This window comes from Epinephelus lanceolatus, chromosome 17 (assembly GCF_041903045.1).
Source record: "Epinephelus lanceolatus isolate andai-2023 chromosome 17, ASM4190304v1, whole genome shotgun sequence".
Classification (NCBI taxonomy): domain Eukaryota; kingdom Metazoa; phylum Chordata; class Actinopteri; order Perciformes; family Serranidae; genus Epinephelus; species Epinephelus lanceolatus.
In genome coordinates this window covers 7,747,186-7,767,842 of record NC_135750.1, presented here as the reverse complement: position 1 = coordinate 7,767,842, position 20,657 = coordinate 7,747,186, and the positions used below count along the sequence as shown (strand labels likewise).

Below are 20,657 nucleotides of genomic sequence, written 5' to 3'. Positions count from 1 at the left end.
CTGTGCAACCTAAGCTAAAAGGTTATGTGAGTCAATAAACCATAATAATTAAATTAATCCATAAAATTATTGAAATTGTGTCATAAAAAATACAAAAAATCACATGTTTTTTCGAATAAACCGACAAAACATATCAGTCTAAAACATTTTTGAATGTAGATACACAAACAAAATATTTCTTAACATTCCTTAAGTTATTTGAACTATGTACATTATTTAGTTTTTGAAATATGGTCATTTTTATGAGGAGTGCAAAGGCATAATGATAGATTCAACATTCTTCCATCCCTCTGGTGCCACTGCCAGTTGTTGTGCAGTTCTGCACCACATGTAACGCAGCATAATTACGTCATCGCGAGCAGGATGGCACGGAAGACAGAAACCGTAACTTTCTGGTGCAAAAAATAAAGGCTTGAGCTGTTATGGTTCTTATTTCAAATCAATTTAAAAAGGACCATGCATACAATGATTTTCCGTAGGCAACCACATGACAATATTTTTTAAAAGGTTAATGTGCTAACTGGCTAACTAGCATCCTGAATCTATCATATTCCAGTTTCCCGTTTTCAATGATGAATACGGACTACCGCCAGCAGCTGATATGTAGAGTTATCTATCTCTATACGTTAGTTAGCTGTTGGCTGTAGTCTTCGCGGTGTGTTCAGTGCAACTTTTTGGCCGAGACGCGCACAAAGTGAGGTGACACAACAGTCGGCCTTTGTCGCCCTTGGTTCTTTGATACCGGTATAGAGTGTCTGGGCCTAACAGCTCTTACACCCAGGTGATGATACTCTATCTACTATGACGGCCACTCTCATTTGTCACGCAGCTCTGTCCGACACAAACTCAATTGAGCAGCTGTGATCAGAAATCTCAGAGGTTGTCACCAACAGAGAGAAAAGGGGGGATACAGGGAGAGTTTCTCGGCTCAGCCGGCAGTCGACAGCCGTTCCAACCGCACATATCCTCCTGCAGAATGAAATGGATGACATGTTTGGCTTTAAATGTATCTTTAATGGGACAGCAAGTTCCCATTTGAGTGAGTTCTGCAGGAAGGTTAGAGCAAAGGAGAGAGAGGGAGAGGAAAAAAAAACATCTTATCAGGAGATTGGGAATTGGGTCAGGCAAGGAATTACATGCCATTCTAGATCAAAGTTGCCGTGTGTATTTCCTCAAAGAAGGGCCCCTCATTATCAACTCAGACGTATTTCTCAGGGTGTACACTAAAAGGAAACATGATTTGATATGTTTTCAGTAACAGAATGAAGCACAAAAAGAGCAGGAGGGGGGGGAAAGGAATAATACTAGAGGCTATTTGAGACAGGCATGTTTCCCAATGGTAAAACTATAATGAGAAAGAGAAGGGGGGATGTTTGTTGGAGATGTTTGGGAGGGGGGGGGGTGTTGTCATTCAGTATGGCTCCATTGTGAATTCCTGTCATTATATAAGAATCTCTCTCTCTCTCTCTCTCTCTCTCTCTCTCTCTCTCTCTCTCACCAGGTCTGTACGGAGGAGGAAGGCTTTAAATAAACAGCCCGTAGAGTTAAGCCAACTGGAACCCTTTTCAATAATTACATCCAGAACAATACTCAATTTACATTGCATTTATTTAGCTGGAGGACTTGACAATGTGGCAAAGAAAAGAGTGACATTAGCAGCGCATGATAACAACTAGAGCGGTGCACTCCCCAAGGGGAGACGTTTTAGTCTGTGGCTTAGAGGGAGACTTTACAGATAGCAATATGTCATTAAAAACCAGCGCCATCTGTTCAGATTTCTTGTCATTGATATAAAGCGCATTGAAGATACAAAGCAAATCCCAGAAATGCAAACTGTAAGATTTTCTCTGTGCACTTAGCTGTGATTATACATTCTAACAGCCTCACACACAAAAAAAGAAAAACAACAACCACTAACAATTGTTTTCTCTCCACAACCCCTAATGATCTCCGTTTGAAGTTCCCCCAGCTCGCTCCTGCACAAACTGTTTTCACAAGGCTGCTGTGTTATTCATGTGACACACACACACACACACACACACACAGAGTATCTGGCTAAACAAGCAGGTAATTTCTGATAAACTGCGACCAGCTTGGCTGTAAACTCACTCATTCCAGATTACAGAACACGACCTCTGATGTGGCAAAACCTCCGCTTTACCAACAGAGCTGTAATCACTGTAATGCAGCACATACAGTGTTTGTAACCGCTTGTCTCACATTGCACAGGACAGATAAGAACTTCAATGCAGAATATCTACTCGCTCCGATAACAAGTTTATGTTAGCCGGTCACTCAATGCTTTTTAGTTCTCTCCGTAATACTGCTACGATTTTTGGTGGGGATGCACCTACGGCCGATATTCACCTCGTTGACTGCCTTCAGCCAATCGGCAAATAAGATGACACTCACAGATGGCAGTGAATGTTTTTCAGTTGTGTCACATCAGTTCTGAGCAGGCTAAAACGCAGGACTTGAGACTGCGTCCTGTCATAGACAACAGAAAACTTGTTTGGGACGAACAGAGATCTTCCCTGGGATGCTGTCTGGACTAAAAGACACAGTGAAGTCATCTAAGCGTCAGCGGATACACCCTATTGTTTCCCTAATAATGCTACATCTGTGTTGAAACTGGTCCAAAGAGAGCTAGTTAACATTACCTGTTAGCAGCCAGAAGCCGGTAAGGTATCAAAACGTGTTCCCCTGTCAAATAGTGTTTCCCTCCATTAATGCATAGCACGCCCTCAGTGGTTAGGGTTAGGGCTTAGGGTTAGGGTTAGGCTTAACACATACTGATGGGGAAACAGCCTTTGAAACAACACTGGACGTTATGCTCAAGGTCCTTGCATTGAAATATATTATGATGCATCTAATATCTGTTTACTCAAAATTACTTTTTCTCATGATGTGTTTAAATGTAATCTTTTTTGGCAAGAAACTTGAATAAAATAAGGTTTTTTAAGGAGAAATTTGTTCAGAAATCTGATATTTTCCCAGCAATATAAAAAAACTGACAGACACTGTAAAGATCAGCAACTGTGGAGACAAGGAACTGCGCGCCCTCCTTGTCCTCGGAAATGAAGAGGCTTCCCTCCCACGTCACTGTTTACGTCACACGCTGAGCTACACGTTGTGTTACTTGCTCACGCCCCCCATTGCCCCGAAAAAGGCACATTCTGTATAAACAAAAGTAGGCAGGCGGCATTTTGCTGCACTCCCCGATTTTGTTTTTATACTGCCAATGCTGAAAAAAGACTGATTGGGCTTTCCTGCAAATTTGCACAACTCCTATCTAAAAAGGGCTACTGATGGGGAAACAGCCTTCGACACAGCCTGGGTTTCATTGAGTTATATTACGATGCATTCAGTCTCTGCTCACTAAAGATGAGTATTGGATGAAGGTAAATTAGAACACTCATGATGCGTTTAAATGTAATCTTATAAAAACATGTAGTTTTTGGCAAGAAAGTTGATTAAATCCAGCTGTTTGAAGGAGAAATCTGTTGCTATTTTCCCAGCAATATAAAATAGATACTAAAGAGGGAATTATGATATGTATGCAGTAAAAAGCCTTTTGAAAAAGTCACTGAAAATGTAACAACAAATTACTGTCTAAATCGGTACAAAGTTAGCTACTTTATATATCGAGATGTGCTCTCTGTCGAGTAGTGTTTCCTTCTGTTAATGCCTAGCACCTCCCTTCAGTGTTTAGGATAAGGTCTAAGGTGGAGGGAGACACATTTCAACGGGGAAACAGCCTTCCACACAACACTAGCAGAAAAGATTGCACTGAGTTATATTATTCAATCTCTACTCACTTAAAATGAGTATTGGGTGAAGGTAAATTAGAATGTTCTCATGACGTGTTCAAATGTAATCTTGTAAAAATGTAGTTTTTGGCAGGAAACTTGATTACATCCAGCTGTTTGAAAGAGAAATATGTTGATGTTTTTCCCAGCAATATAAAACAGATATTAGAGCAACAGATAGAGCAATACGGCTTTAGAAGCAGTTATTTTTAAATGTTTTTTCATGTAAAGGTTATTTAATTAAAGTGTACAATTATATGTGTGCTCATTAAAGGCAGTGTAATGAAGGACTGAAACACTTCAAGGTTTCTTTATCTTCTCAGCATAAAAGGGGGAATAAATGACAAAAACAAAATAAACAACAACAATAAAAAAGAAAGAGATATCTGTATCAGTGTCACCTATTGGCCCAATTGTCATTTTAAACGTCAGTATCAGTATCAGCCCAGAATTTCACAGTGCATCCCTTGTTTTTTTGCAAAAAGTCCAACATGAGTTGAAAATGACAGTGGGAGATATTTTTATTTATTCTTTGTAACCCATCCACGGACTGTTATGTATTTTGTATACATTATAAAAAACACAGGGAGGAGAGACATGATATGACAACAGCATGAATCATATCTGGCACGGGCCTCTGCTGTCTAAAAACATGCCAGTCATCGTGACAAGGCTGTAAATGATCGAAAAACGCGACTTGAATCAATTTGCTCCTCGTGAAATTTCAGGTAAGTTTACTGCGTATTTACCGACTTTTATCTGTGCGAGCCTGCGTCCTCTCAGCTGTTCTTTCTCACTCTTAACAATTATCTTTAGCGAGATAATAACAGTTGCACCCAAAACACTGGAACAAAGGGATTCTGTTAACTTTCGATATCATCCTCTGACATGTCGGATGAAACAACAGCTTTCCCTAAATTATGGCTGAGGGGAAAATCAGGGGAAAAAACAAGACTGGCTGAATGCCTCTCATTTTGCCAAGTGCTCCTCGGGCCAGTACATAACAAGGAAACGGACTGACAGGTTGAAAAAGAGGACAGAGAGGCATCAATGATCTATTGTTTGCAGCCAAGGCGCTCCTTTCCAACTCCTCTGGCAGTCAATATATCAAAGAAACCAAAATATATTACACCATCTGCCCAGAGATATTTTACAAATACAAATTACGTCATTTGTATTTCTTTGGCTTAATAAAAGCATTAAGAGCAGTTATGTATTCAAGCAAGTATGTGTGAGCATGCAGCACACACACAGAAACACACACACACACACACACACTGCTCCCACCAAAGGTCTGGAATCTATCAAAGCCCCCATTGCAATTACCTTTCAATGCGGGAAAAATGCATTACCTCTGTGCTGTGAAATGAACACTATGTTATTCCTACAAGGCTAGAAGTCTATCTTCCACACTGTGCACTCCGGCGTGTATCCTGTGACCCCCTCGCATCAGTGCTGCCTTTCAGATTCTGACAGATATTAGGTGAATGTTGAGAAAGCTGATCTGCAATCGGCATTTTTTACCTTGGCACAAGTCTGACTGAAAGTGTTTTTCCAACAGGTAGAATTAAATGGGTATTTAATGTGAGAGTGCGTTTGTTCACACACCCTCACACGCTGTGGAATTCAAGTTATTATTACCAACATGTGCAGCTCCATCTTATTAAATCACGTAACCACGGAGCTTTAAAAAAGGCGAGCCATGATTCAAGTTGTAAGAGATAAAACTGGATGTTTCAACACTCACATTATACTGGAAACTCACAGTTAACTGGTAAAATGTGAAACAGAAGGAACAGTAAATCATCATCAGTCACTAAAAAAATCTATTGTGTCTTGTTGACGTCAGTATAAAATGAAACCACTCAATAGATTCACAGTCAGAGATAATGCAATAGTCTGAATCATGTTCACAAGCCTGAACAGAAAGAGTTGAGCCCATGCTGTTCATATTCAGTGGTGGAAGAAGACAGGCTGTAATTATAATATATATTATAATAATATATAAGCACATCCCCTCTAATATTAACAAAATGTTTAAAATGACCACCTGCCAATATAGATACACAATATAAAGACAAATAATATGCGATGCTACGCCAGGCAACACCACCATCTGAAATAATCATTAGCAAATGTCATTAGAATCATACATAAAATTAACAAATTACTGTTTTTATTATTACTGGTTCTAATATAATGTGGTTTGTGCAAATGGTGTTGTCGCACCCCAGCAGAAGCCGTTACTGGGCTGCTGCGGGTACATACAATTAATAGTGATGAGCATGTACACCATTATCTGCAGCTAAATTATCTGCATCCATATCTGCACTCAAAATAGGCAGCGTTTAAACCAAAGTAGAGCGTGGCTTAAAATGGAAGTGAGTGTGACCCAACCAGAAGCTGTTATTTTTAAGCCTGAAATTGATTTGGGTTGATCAGAAGTTGCTGTATTTACTATTTACCAGAAAACCATTAACAGAGCAGCCTCTGAATCTGAGCTTCAGATTATTTTTGATCACAAGAGTGTGATTTTCCTTCATCACGAGTGCAGATATTAACACATTTTAATCAGATGATGCTAGTTTCTTCTAAGTATTTGGCTCCACTGTAAAAATCAATGTCAAACACTGAACTGTGTCTCTTTTTCATTAGTTTTAAATGTATTAAATAGTGGGAAACTAGAATTATAAGTAGGTTATATCACTGTCAACTGTTATAGTTTTTGTAAAGTGTTAGTATGTCATAAAAAAGGTCATAAAAAGTCATAGTATGATATGTAATAAAAAAAAGTAATAAAATATCATGGTATAATATGTCATAAAAAAGTCATAGTGTGTGCACTCCTCCTGTGCAGCCCTCAATCAGATGCTGGCTCACTAAAATGGCGTTCAGTCATCAAAAGTCTGAGCGTCTCTCATCTAAGAGTTTTGTTGCAAAACGCTCTAAAATGGTCAGTTTAGCTGTTGAGTTTCTAAAAATCGCTCATATCTCCCAGACCCCCTTGGAGGGGTGGATCGCAGAGGGTGTGCATCGAAATTGTCCCCCAAAAAACTGGGGCGCCAGGTGTCTTAGTTGGTAGAGCAGTCGCCACATATCCAAAGGCAATGTCCTTGCTGCAGGTTCGACTCTAGCCTGTGGCCCTTTGCTCCCCCCCCCCCCATCACACTAAGGATGCATTCACACTAGCACTACTTGGTCTGCTTTTAACGAACCCTGGTCACCTTCCAGGGATAGTTTGGAGAGGTGTGAACGCTCATTCAAACTCTGGTGTGGACCAAACGAGCGAACCCTGGTCCCCTTGAAAACTGGGAGTCTCGATTCACTTGCAAGTGAACCCTGATGTGGTTCACTTACAGTGGGAAATGCAAACGGACTATCCAGCGAACCAAAGAGAGGAAGTGACGCAGAGCGCAGTGCATTTTGGTGTTTCGGTCCTGGCCAATCGATGAGCCGGGTTTTCTTCTTCATGTTTTTTTTCTGGTGGTGGTCAGTGGTCATTTCGGGCAATAGCGCCCCCAAACGAGCAGCTGTTGTAACTGCGTGACGTTGTCCTGGCAGTTTGGTCCGCTTTAAAAAGTGCAGTGTGACAGTGAACCAAACCAAATGAAGGTGTGAAATCTTTCACCATTCCGCGCCCAATTGAACCAAGTCCCCCGGACTATCCTGTTGTGAATGTGCCCTAAGGCTCCTATCAAATAATGCAAAAAGCCAAAACAATCATCTTAATAAAAATGGTCCCCCCAATGTTAAATAGGTGATTACGGCCCTGGAAAGAAGCATTCAGATCCTTTAGTATTATTAGCAAAATCTACTTTAAGTATCACAATCAAAAGTTCTCATAAGCCTTCTCAGAACTAGAAACTGCTCCTATGAGTATACTCACATATTAATGGATTATGATTAATGATGCATTAGTGTATAAGTAGGATTTTACTGTCATAGCTGGTTGAAGTTGAAATATTTTATGTACTATTTCTGTTAGTTTAATCTCTAAAAATGCATCAAATCTTAATCAGTGAAGCAGCTAGTGACTAAAACAGGTGACGGTTGTCGAATAGAAGTGTGAGGTAGCATAAAATACTCATGTAAAGCACCTTAAATCTGCACTTGAGTTCAGAACTTGAGTAAATTGTTTGTTTTTCTTTCTGTTGATTTGAACTTTGAGTCCATTTGATATGCACAACAGGGCATCCAGAAGAAGACAGTTTTACATGCATTCATAAAGCAGATGGACTAGCATGCTCATAAAATATGCAGGGTTATTAATTGTACAATCTGTGATGTCTAGAAGGCCTACTGAGCAGCACAGAATCATCCATATCTATCTAGCTATCTGAAGGCAGAGTGTCAGAAACTGTCAGGAGGAGATAAACATATCAGGGAGACGTGTACAAAAGGCAGCTCCGCGCTGATATATTAATGTTGCCGTAATACTTGAAATAAGCATCATTTTGACAAAGACGAATATAGGGAGGCTGCTGGTTGGGTAACACTTAAGTGTGAGTCAGAGAGTAACTGGAACTAGCAGGCAATTTGTTTTAAGAAGAGAAACACACAATCTCAGATTAAAAAGTGACTGAGATTCTGGGGCTTCTCATAACAAAAGAATGATGAAAATATCTAACTATCAGGAAATCTATCTCAGAAGCAGACGAGCTGGTGTATTATGAAAGAGCCTCGCTCCCTCTCTTTCTATTTAAGATGCCTGGCAGAGGTCACATCAATAGCGTCTCTGTTGTTCCAGACCTGACTAATGGAGAGAAGAGAGACACAACTGTTGTTTCAGACCTCGCTAATGGAGAGACGGAGCTCTTCATTTCCTCCGAGGCCATTCTCATTGTTTAACCATCCACCAGCCCTCAGCCCCTCCATCGCGCAAGCCCAAAAACACATTATGTGACATTCCAGAAATAAAATAACACAAATTATTAATGAATATAGCAATCCGAAGAAGCTGAATTTGATTACGGTGCGAGCCATAACAGGATATGGCTCGGGTGTTGGGTGGTCTCTCTCTCTCTCTTTTCTTTCTCTCACAGTGTGTCTTTCTCTCTCTTTCTCCCATTCAAATTCGAGGCATGCTCAAACATCTAATAGATTTTTCCACCCCGGCACACAATTTACTGCTTACAGATTTAGAATTCTCTGGCTTCCGGCCAGTCAGAAGTGAATTAATGATATGAGCACATCAGTGAGGAAAAACAGCTTGTGATTCTCTCTCCTACAGGTCTGAGCATAATGAAGAAGATACTGCCATAAACCCTCCCAACACCAGCACCACCACCAAAAAGAAGAGGAAGACAAAAGCATACCAGAGAGGGAGAGAAAGAGAGAAGGGTGGTGAGAGAGGCACATAATCAATACAAACACTCCATTAAATTACTTCAAAGGGGATTCTGGACAGTTTGTAGAATTAGTTCTGCGGAAAAAAAAGCAGAAGGGGAAGCAAATATGTTCGAGGGGCGGAAAGCAAACAAGTGCAAACGATACAATCTGCCACATATTCTGAATGGAAGAGTACAGTGTGGTGTGTCTTACAGAAGCATCCTTTCTCTTTTGGAGTCACAACATACCATTACTCTTCTAACACCGCCACACTTTCTCTTTATCTTTTCCAAGAAAGCGCTTTACTCCTTCCCACGTCGCAGTCGAAAAACATAAAGCATTTTCATGTGTGATAGTGACTCAAAAGTCCCAAATATTGTTCTGTATTGTCAACGAGACAAATCAACCATGAGAAGACAGCATCTGTCTGTTTCCTTATCACCAGCTCCTGCCTGCATAAACATTCAGTGACGCTCTGAACAGTCTCTGAAAAGGGACAGAATCTACCCTCTACATCAAATTGAAATGTTCCGACTGAAATATTGTTGGGATATCAACTCGGGTATATGTGCCAAGCCTGGCATACAGATCAGATGTTGCATCAGAGGGAAATACAGTGGTTCTATCCTGCAGCGGGCGAGGCTGTAAAGAATCTTGAAATGCAGTGATACTGCTACGTGCCTCAACGGCCTACTGCACCGCCCGGCTCAATCACTGTACTAGCATATCTCTGATCACATGAAGTAATGTATTGCTCTTGCCCAATCAAGAAAACTGAGACGTGTACAAATGTAACCCCATTTCTTATTTACCCATAACCTTTGGTTTTTGAGTGCCCCTTTGTACATTGAAACAGAATTGCAAGAGGCTGGGGTTGAAATGTTCTGCTATGAAATGGGACAACCCTTCAATACCCTGATATGTCATCATCAGTCATTGATGGTGTTTACATAAGATGACGCAACTATGGTAATAATGATATTATCACAACATTTGACACTTATCTGGTGGAGTCAGAACAGCATGGAGGTTTGCAAGTCATTCGCAACTTAAGTTTCATGCTATCAATTAATCAAATGAGTCATCAAATACAAAGAACACTGCTTGGGGAGTTGCAGCTGCCAGTTGCAGCCAATTTTCCCCAGTGGCCACTTGCTGTATTGCAGTGAAAAAATCCTCTGTGGCCTAAAAAGCATTTTCCCAAAGGCCACCATTGTAAAAGAGAATTTTTTGATCCATGGAGGTTTTATATTTGTAAAACTTCTCTCATGTCAAGACATGCATTTTAAAAATCCATGCATCACAATGTAAAGTTTATGAGCTGAGCAGGAACTCAAAGGCAGGGCCAACGGGAGAAACACTACTGTGCATATTCAGTGGGCTGTATGCTGTGAAAGTATCCGGAAGCTAGAAACTTTTTTTGCCACATGCGCCAGGCAAGCAACTTCATCGGAATAAATAGGTGCCATCTTGACATTCAGTATCTACGTATTACTATAATTCTGTGCTCTGTAGGCTAACGTTAGCAACCTGTGCTCCTACCCTGCCAGTCTGTGCTGATATTAGAGTAGCAGTAACAAGTGAAGCAACTTTGCTGCTGGACTTAACTTAAATTTCAGGCGTCATATGTCATTTAAAAGAGGGGAGTGTGACATGGAAATATGTCAAAATGTGGGACTATCCTGCACAAACCAGCAATAACAATGATACATTAACTGGCTAACTAGTTACAGAGACATCAGCATGCTACAAGAATTCTTTTCAGCATACTACTAATATCTTTATGGCTTTTTTTGTTGTATTTTGTTTATGAAGAAAAGGACTATAAGATACTGAAATGACATTAAACTGTAATACTGTTACAGACTGGTTGTATTGTGTGTCCCTCTGAGTTTTTAGGCTCATGTGCGGGACTTATGGTCGAGTAAATAAAAGGGCAGCAGTTGCTGTTAGAGCTATTACACTGTCTTCGTTTATTAATTATTCAATTATTATTCAATTACTGCTTGTGCAGGCATCACGCCAATGATTTCTCAACACTTGGTTTGGACTGTGCCTCTGAATAACCTCCGTGTAGCCCGAAAACTTCGTCCTACCCGTCTATCTCAACCAGAATCAGACCCTAGCACTAGGTGTGAACACATGGGGGTATTAGCAAAGTGGTGGTGACAAGGGATGTTTTGGGATTGAGCCAAAGTATTGAAGTATTAAGACTTAATAAAGGCTAATTTTTGAGTGTGCTGTTGATGCACACTATTGTCCCACACTGCAATGCACAAAGACACTGAGAAACTATGTATACTGTATATAATTAATGTGTAGTGACGAATTAAGACACGGCTTAGAAGGCAAATCTGAAGCTAAATTGGTGGAGAAGGTTGGACATTTATTGCACGGTTGGTGGTTTGATCCCCGGCCCCTGCTGCCCACATGTGTCCTTGAGTACGACACAGCTCTCCAAACTGCTTCTGATGAATGTGTGTAATGTACTTAAACTAAAATATACAACAAGCGCAGCAATAAAGGTCAGTTATTATCGATTATGGGAAGAAAATGGCATGTTTTCTTTTTACACAACTTAAGTGCATTTTGATTCAAATCCATCACATCAAATTTTACTCTGACATTGATGGAGATCGTAAATGGAAACCATCAATCAAGGCTTTTCACACAGCAAATAGATGCATGAATAATATGCCTTTCCTTGAATAATAATAACTGACCTTCATTACCATTACTAACTGAGTAGTCCATGAAAATGGTCATGTTTTTCAGATATCTAATCCATCACGCGCCCTCGACTTTAGTCTGATTCACTGTATGAATTTGTGGGGTCAAACAGCAGAGCTTTAACAGCAGGAACCATCCAATATCAGCCCAGCAGTAATATTTTTGTAATGTTATGGTGTCATTCACTTTTATTTTCAAAAGGTGCTGCAGCACAGAAATCTTAAAAGTCAAAGGGAGGGGCAGCTGCTTTTGTAATACACTGTTTTTTTCCGCCTGCAGAGTTACATGGGATGTTTTCTCGCTGAGGGATGAACCAGCTTCAGATGATACTAAAGGGCAGGAGTCAGGAACACCATCTATGTTCTCTGAATGCAGGAGTCACAAGCTCTGACCTTGTATAATCCTCCACATCATCTCAGCTCACAATCTGCTCACAGGCTTCTGCTCTGAAGGCTTGAATTGGAGAAAGACAAGACAGAAAACCTATTGAGCTATTTTGTGAGCAAGAGAAATCCTTTGTGTTTTTTTTTTTATTTTATTTTTTTATTATTTTCCTTCTACAGCTCTCTGTTTCTCCCGGCTAAAGCCAACAAACTGTATCAGCAGATACAGCTCTCCAACGCTCGGCCTCGTAGTATACGACCAGAAACCAATTTCGGCAGGCAGCAATGAAAAAAAAAAAAAAAAAAAGAATCAGGCCAGTTCTCTGGGGAGAGATAGAGGGGCAGAATGTAAACTTCCCTGGCAAGCCATCCCCGGTGGATTGAACAGTAAAAAGAAGCTCTAACGCTCACTCCAATACAAGATAAACTGAGTGGACAGTTTGCATTACCTGATTAAGTGAATTACATTAAAGATTATGTAAGCACCACAAAGTACAATACATCAGTCTTCATGCACTCGTAGAAACATGTTATTACTGTCATCTTGGCCTGTATGTGGGAAAATACAATATGTTTAATGTGATTAAATGTCCTTTGTGTTACGTGCAGGCCACAGGAGGACTGATTACTAATTTTAGACGATAGTTAGTTAGTTAGACGATTCCACTCTCATGTTTGTATGGTAAATATGAAGCTACCACCATCAGTTGGTTAGCTTAGCTTAGCACAAAGACTGGAAACAGCCTGGCTCCGTGGCAATAATACCGTGTGAACAAGAAAAAAGGAGTTACTAAGCTCCGCCAAGAAACAGCCCACCACATCTTTGTAGGGATTAAACAACCAGGCTACAACATGTTAATTTGTGAGCTTTAGATTTGATAGGCAGATTGTGTTAGTGCTGGACAGTGCCAGGCTAGCTGTTTCCCCCTGTTTCCAGTCTTTATGCTAAGCTAAGCTAAGCTAAGCTAAGCAGTTGCTGGCAGTGGCATGAGGGTTATATCAATCTTCTCCTCCAACTCAGAGCAAGAACAGCGTTATCAGTCCATTAAATGGCTGTTGTCTGTGGTAATTAGCTTCATAGTATGGGTTAGTAGCCATTTGCAAATCCAACATAAGGTTTTGGTGCAAACCCTACATGGTTAGGTTTAGGAAAACATCACGGTAGTCGGTTAAAACCACCACCTCTGGTTTAAATAAGCCACCGTTGACCTTTGGCTCCACATGCCACACAAACCTCACTCTCCCGGGTGCAAGTCATGTGACTGTTTAACTCATTCACCACCCATCCCTCACGCCCACCCACCTGCCAAATGCAGACTTTCTGGCTCTTTATATTGCGTCACCAGATTTCCTCCTTTGCTCCTGTCATAGTAATTAAGGCCACAAGAGCTCACAGCCTCACAATAAGTGTAAACGGCCATTTCACGGCACAATAATAGCCTTCTGAAGCTAACAGTAGCATGGGTGTATAAAGAAAGCTGGATACCTGGATACAGCGTTGAAGGCCGGGCTCCATTCATTCCTAGAAGAGCTGCTCAGTGGCATGTGAAGCCAAAAAGGTTTGATTTCGCAAGTATAAAATCATAAAAAATCCCCAATCTTCACACTAACATGTCCGCTAACTTGAATGGTGATAAAAACCATTTAATTGTGTGGCTTTTCTAGACTATTGATTTATTAAAATACATATATATATATCCATGATTTACAGATGTCTCTTTCACAATGTAGGTCTATGGGAAAAGGTTTTGGACCCCATGACATCACGTGACAGATCCAGAAGTTGTAGTTACACAATTTGCGTCAAAATCAAATTGACTTTTAAGTCCAGTGCACTTCCTCTGGGCCTAAATATCAGGTATGTCAGGCCTCTTCTAACCCATATGACTCTTTTAACCGCTGATAATGCCCATTTAATGGCCTGATAACAGCCAAACTGGCTGAGAACAAACTGCTGGACAAACTTCTTTGTTTCTTCAGGAGGAAAAAATGTAATCTTTTAGATTTAGTTTTAAAGGTCTACAGGAACATTGCATCACTTTGGAGGCCCTCTTACTCCAGGTCAGCTGTACTTTTTAAAATGTTTCAAAGCCAGGCGAAAGCTGGAATGTGAATTATGATACCAATCATCTCTGTGCCTCACAGGTTTTAGAGTCACAGCTGTCCATGCTGCAGGACAACAGCAAAGGTCACTTGTTTCTCTAATTAATCACATTGTGCAGGCATCTTTGGTTTCACTCTTTATGCATTTCTGAGGACAGAGCAGAACAGAGCTTTGTTCCCTCACCAAACCATAATGCAGATCAAGAACAATAGCATCCTGCTATTTCAGACACATTTGTCTGGTAGTATTTTTCATATGTTCCCTGTGAGACACAAATACATAACAGTGCACTTAATTCACAGTGGCAGTGTGCCAGGAAAAGTTCGGATACGTACTTGGAAAAAAGAGAGAGAGAGAACCGTTTCCCTCGATAACAATGGCACACTTTATTGCTTTTTAGCTCACAATGGTTTTCTGTGCAGCTTGTGGTATTGCTGCAGTATCCTGTTATGGGGAACAATCCAATTCCTCTGACATAGTTACAGATCAGCCTGAGAATAACAATCAGCAAATACATCATTCACGTGAAGCAGCGAGCAGCCACTTTGGGCTATTCTGTTTATAAATACAATCCAAAAAAAGGAGAGGGTATAGCTGTATCATAAAAAAGTCAGTTTAGTCAATGAGCCAATATCACAGAGAATTACAGACATTCAGCTTCAGGACGCTTTAAGGGTACTTTTATATCTGATCTGCTGCTGCTGTGGCATGAATATTTCATTCCGGTAGTCAGCAGCATTGCAGTGGCATATTTCATATTTCTATGCAAACCCTTGCTCAGAGTAACGTGCATTTGCCTTGATGAATAAGTGATCTCTCTCACTCTCTCCCAAACTCTCTGCCCTGCTCATATTGTTAGACTGTCAACAACTGACACACGCCAAAGACGTAGTGAACAAACAAACAAATGGATAAGTGAGTGCACACCACTGATTGTCGGTGTGTGGAGCATGTGTGCACGTGTCCATCTATGTGTGTGTCTGTGTGTGGGTCTGTGTGTGTGTGTGTGTGTGTGTCTCTGGTGCCCTGCCAGAGTCTGAGCCCGTTCTGCTGAGTGGGCAGATTCTCTGGCAGAGTGTCCCATCGGAGTGACAAGTGCATTTAGAAACAGCCTGATGGAGTCATTAACGGCAGCGCTGCTCATTAGCAACACACGCACGCACACACACACACACACACACACATACAACCCCTTAGTAACAATAGCGTCATCGTCAGGTTATTACACTGACAACAGATAAATCTATACAATCTGGAGGGTACAGCACATTTATAGAAAGCCATGATATGGAACATAATATCATTTATGAAGCAGGCTGACGCATCTATTTATGAAAGCTAGCAATCGCACACAGACGCACGCACAAGCACAATCAAACCGTATTGATTACTGGAATAACAACAAAGCATCCATTATTGATCCTCTTGTCCTTTTTGCGTATGAGATTCAAGCAATGTCGAGTAATCAAGGGCATTACAGCATCACACACACAACAGCTTCTCTTCCTGGAAGATCCCTGAGCAGAAAACAGCACAAGACTCATCAATAAACCAGCCGCCTTTTGCTACAGAAAAAAAGCCTCGTGTTTTTAAGCCTATAGCAGTTTCACTTCCACAAAGGCTCCGGGCATGAGATGATTATTAAAAATGAATTAATTGGGGATTATGAAGCTAAATTTCTGGCTTAAATCACCAGGATACATACTTATAACCTGACAAGATGTGATGGTATTTTTAGCACGTTTGCTAAGCTACATTATACCATTATAATCAGCATTAGGCATTACATCACAGCCATGTGAGAGGCAGAGAGAGAGGGGCAAATAACTGGGAAATGGCTTCAAAGGGAACATTATGTTCTTGCTGATTATTAGGCTCAAATGCCAGAGTTTCCTATTTGCATCGGATGACTCATCCGCAGAGACATCCAGCTTTATGTTGGGCCTGATTCATAGGTAATGCTGCCATGAGACCCCAAGAGCTCAGTGCAAGAATCAAACAATCACTGACACTTAATGGCACCGTGTACATGACGAATACGCCAGGCAACCATTCAGACACAAATAGCAACGATCCCTAAAGATACACAGCCAATTATGATCTAAACCAATGGATAAGAAGGAGTCAGAGACTGCAGTTTGATGTGACTCAATTATTTAAAGACATTACCAGCTGAATTATGTGATATTTGCAGCGCTGCCTGCCTTTGTTGTTGTCACGCTCGCAAAACAGAGCTGTTATATTGTAGGATGGTAATGCGTTGGCAAACACGCTGCCATTACCTCCATCCTGCCTCTATTAGTATGATTCTCAGCTCATTATATCGGGAGGAATTCCAACTACATACTGATGAATTACTCCAGTCAAGACAACACTTGTTAAACCAACCAAAGGACAATAAACATAAGCTGATTTATGGTGGAGACAGGACACAAATACATAAACATTAACACAGCAGCAGCAGCAGCAGCAGCAGAGAAACTGGGAGCACAGCAGTAACCTTTTCAAATGGTGAAATGCTTCTCAAAAATGACTAAAAGAAATTGCGGTTTCCGCTGGCGCTCACCTAACTGTGCCCTCTCCCTCTGGACATCCTTGAAGTTGAGTCCGCTGGTCAGGGTGCTCTCGCGGTAGCGGTGGAGGGCCTCCCGCCTCCCGTTGGTCCCCAGCTCCCGGAGCACCGAGGGTTTGAGAGGCTCGGCCTTCAGACAGTGGGTCCATCCTGAGAAGTCTGGTACCGTCCACTTCACCAAGTCCTCCAGTCGCACAATCACCTTCTCAGACACTGCAATTACCTCGTGCTGAAAGGAAGCGGGGCAGAATCCCAATTACAATCAGAGGCGCATAAAGGGAGTTTCATAAATGCAACTGTGTCAAGGTCACGGACCGTTTGCTTTTGCCACAGCTTTACGACTCTGTTTGAAGAAGTTTTATTGAACAGAAAACAGCACATGTGCAGGTTGGCTTTACATGACTCAAATTTAGAGTTCGAAATCTATTTTGCTCTGTGAACAATTTAGGATTTTAAGAATAAGATTTTAAACAACCCCTACTGTACTAATGCCAACATGCCATTCTGACCATACAATTTTTTATTTGGCAATTTAATTTCCAGAAAGTGTTTTTTAAACTTTTCTTTTTTCTTTTTTTTAATTCTTTTTTTAATTATTCTTTTTTTCATAATTTGTGCTGTTTTAAAATCTACCAAGTCTCTGAATCTTAAACAGAGGTTTAGGTGGATGTTAACGAGTAGTTTTGTTTACAGTTATAGCTCTTTTGAAGTATAAAACTTGTCGAAATAGTTCTAAATTCAGAATGCTGTAAAAGAGCATCGGTCACATGTTGCCATGACAACACCAGAAGTCGTACATGAGGCCCTTTTATGATAGTTAAACGTTTTTCTTACGCTGTTGTAAAACATTTTGTTACCTGTTATTTCGGGATACTTTATGAGCTAAAGTTATTTTTTAGTGACGAGTCGTACCGTGCCGGTGCTTCGGAGCGTGTGTCGAGAAATCCCGGAAGTGTTTAGTGAACTGCGAATTGACGCTTATGTCTTTAACGGGAAGTGACGTCGCGGATGACGTTCGAAGCCTCGGTGGTTCAGGAAGTGGTTCGAGTAATGGCGCGATTTACGAACATATGAGTTATTCAAAAGTTGACGAAATAATTTACTGATAAAAAAATTGACAAGTAATATGAGATGCCATTGTATTGTCATGTTACCTACCCATACTACACTAAACATAAATAGAAATTTCATTTATATTAATGAATACATGACCGATACATGAAATGCATTTATTAAGATGAACTGAAAAGCTGCACTGTGTCAGGACAGTCTTCAGTGTATTACAAACTGATAAAATGACCTATAATATATCTGTCTGTTTAACAGTCTTTGACCAGCAGGAGGGTTTGTGTGCACATAAAGCCTCGAGACATGAACCTTTTGTGAACCATTTGGCTTTAAGGCTTCAAGGACCATCTGGCCATCACTGGTTATTTTAATGTTGTCTTTTTAAATTCATGACGAAACATTTTGTGTCATGTAAATCACATGACCATGACCCGGAAGTTTAAGCGGGAAAAAAGGCCGAAAACTAAAGGTGACTGAAATGCTGAGCGTAAACTAGCTCCCTTCTATGATATGACAGCTGGACTACCAGGCAAACATGGTAATTATTATTGATAAATTACCCTATTTCAATACTGTTATACTTGGGTTTATAAGAAAATGAGACACATAAAGTATGTTTATTGTTATTTTTGTCTTTGAAACTGTTTTTTGTTTATCGTATAGTTTCCACGGTCTTCCATGATACTTCTACGAACAATAAATGTAAATATGAACATCAGTGTGAAGCGTGGACTCTTTCATGACCAGTGTAGAAATAAACAGAAGTCATATCAGCAAAATGTACTTAAAATATTAAAAGTAAAAGTACTTTATTACACAGACTGGCTCATTCCAGAGTGTTTTATTATCATAGTATATTACTGTATATGATTCTATGCATGCAGAATACATCTAAGAGCATTTTCATGTCATAATGGAGCAAATTTTCAACACTTTACTGCTTGTATTAGTGGCTTGATTTACATTATAGTGCAGCATCGTACTATATAGCCTACATGTATCACGTTTTTTATGTTAAACCTTTAAAGTGCAGTTTGTAATTCTGGAGAAATATTGTTGATTGTTGAGTCTCATTCTGAGGTCGTGAAATACAGACGCTTTGTGTTGGTGGTTCAGTGCGACTACCAACACTGTTTGCTGCTATTTGACAACTTGTGAATGAGCCTCAACAATCAACAATATTTCTTCAGAACTGCATACTGCACCTTTAATTAGTGACGTAACTAGTAACTGTAAGTGTCAACTAAATGTAGTGGAGTAAAAAGAAGTGGACGGTGTAGTAGAAGCTGCATAGAATTAAAGTACTTAAGTAAAGTTCAAGTACTCGTAAAGTATACTTTGAATAAGTGTATTTAGTTACATTCCACCACTGTTAGGTAACATGTGACAGTATGAGGTGAACACAGTCAGGGGAAAAATAAATAAAACAGGATTAAAAATAAGAGCAAAGATCAGAATCAGAAACTAGTCGAGGAAACAGGACGAACAACAGGACGTCCTTATTTATCAACTAAATTGGTATGTGCGTCAAGTAGCATTACGGCTGTGGATGCACATTAATGTAAGTAAATTACGGCAGCATGAATATGGATGATGTGGATGATTGCTGAATTGAATTTATGCCAGCAGTTAAATCAATGTCAATGGGGACGTAGATGTTTTAGACTTTTTTTTTTTTTTGATTAGCATAAAGTCAGGCCTCAGATATTCACCGTGAATGTAGAGATTTTTTATGCTTTTTAAATAACAAGTCACACTCTGTGGGTACGATTGCACCTTCAAAGTGCAGAGGAAAATGTAATTTGTTACAGTGAGATGTGTAATGAATGAACAGGAGAACGCTGTGAGCCAGTGGTCTCCCTGACACACGATAATGTGACACCGTCAGGAAACTATAAATGTAAATCTATAGCGGTGATGTGCATGGCTGACACTGTGTATATAGCTGCGGCGGTTTTGTGTACATACTTTATTCTGTTCAGTTGGCTTACTTAATAAGATTTGTGCTTTTTTTTCCTCCTAAGGTTGATTCAACCCCGTCTAATAACTCTCATACTCTGAAGAACTACAAGTCCAATGGAGAGGCAAGGAAGCAGAGATGCTTAAATGTGTTTCCATTTGAAGGGCTAATGGCTGAAGTGCTTGTTACCGACAGAGTGGAGGAGTGTGCTGCTGGAAGATGGCTATTACAGAAACAGGGAAATCTGGAGGACAGATGTGTACAGGCAGAAACGCAGACACTCTGAGTAGGTCTCTGATGTTTACCTTGGTTATCTCCAATTTACCAGGCATCTGTCTGCCTGTGCGCATTTCCCCTTAAAAGAGCCTGTATATTACTGACATTACAATAACATTCATTTACTCTATATTGACATGTTTACATACTGAATGTATGAAAGCAGAGAGGGTGGACGCTATAAAAGCACATACGATCTAATGAAATACAACCCTGCAGTAAATCCTTCCAGTGTGAAGCTTTAAATGTCAACTTTTGGGGTTCTTTTGGCATTTTAAGCTGTGTTTTAATGGATTATTTCCTATTATTTTGTCTCCATATTCTAAAAACAAACACATGACTTCTCAGCGTTTCAGATTCTCTCCAAGTGCTCTGTCTATACAATTACCCGTACTCAGTTCTCACATCATCTGCAACTACAGGCATA

At 40.3% G+C, this 20,657-nt stretch overlaps 1 protein-coding gene across 1 annotated transcript in view; it reads right to left on the bottom strand.

Moving 5' to 3' along the window:
• arid5b (AT-rich interaction domain 5B) overlaps window positions 1-20,657 on the bottom strand; it is a 104,552-nt gene that overhangs the window by 73,314 nt on the left and 10,581 nt on the right. Inside the window, exon 3 of the mRNA XM_033613151.2 lies at window positions 16,921-17,155. Coding sequence (XP_033469042.1) covers window positions 16,921-17,155 — 235 coding nt within the window. The remainder of the gene's footprint in view (window positions 1-16,920; window positions 17,156-20,657) is intronic.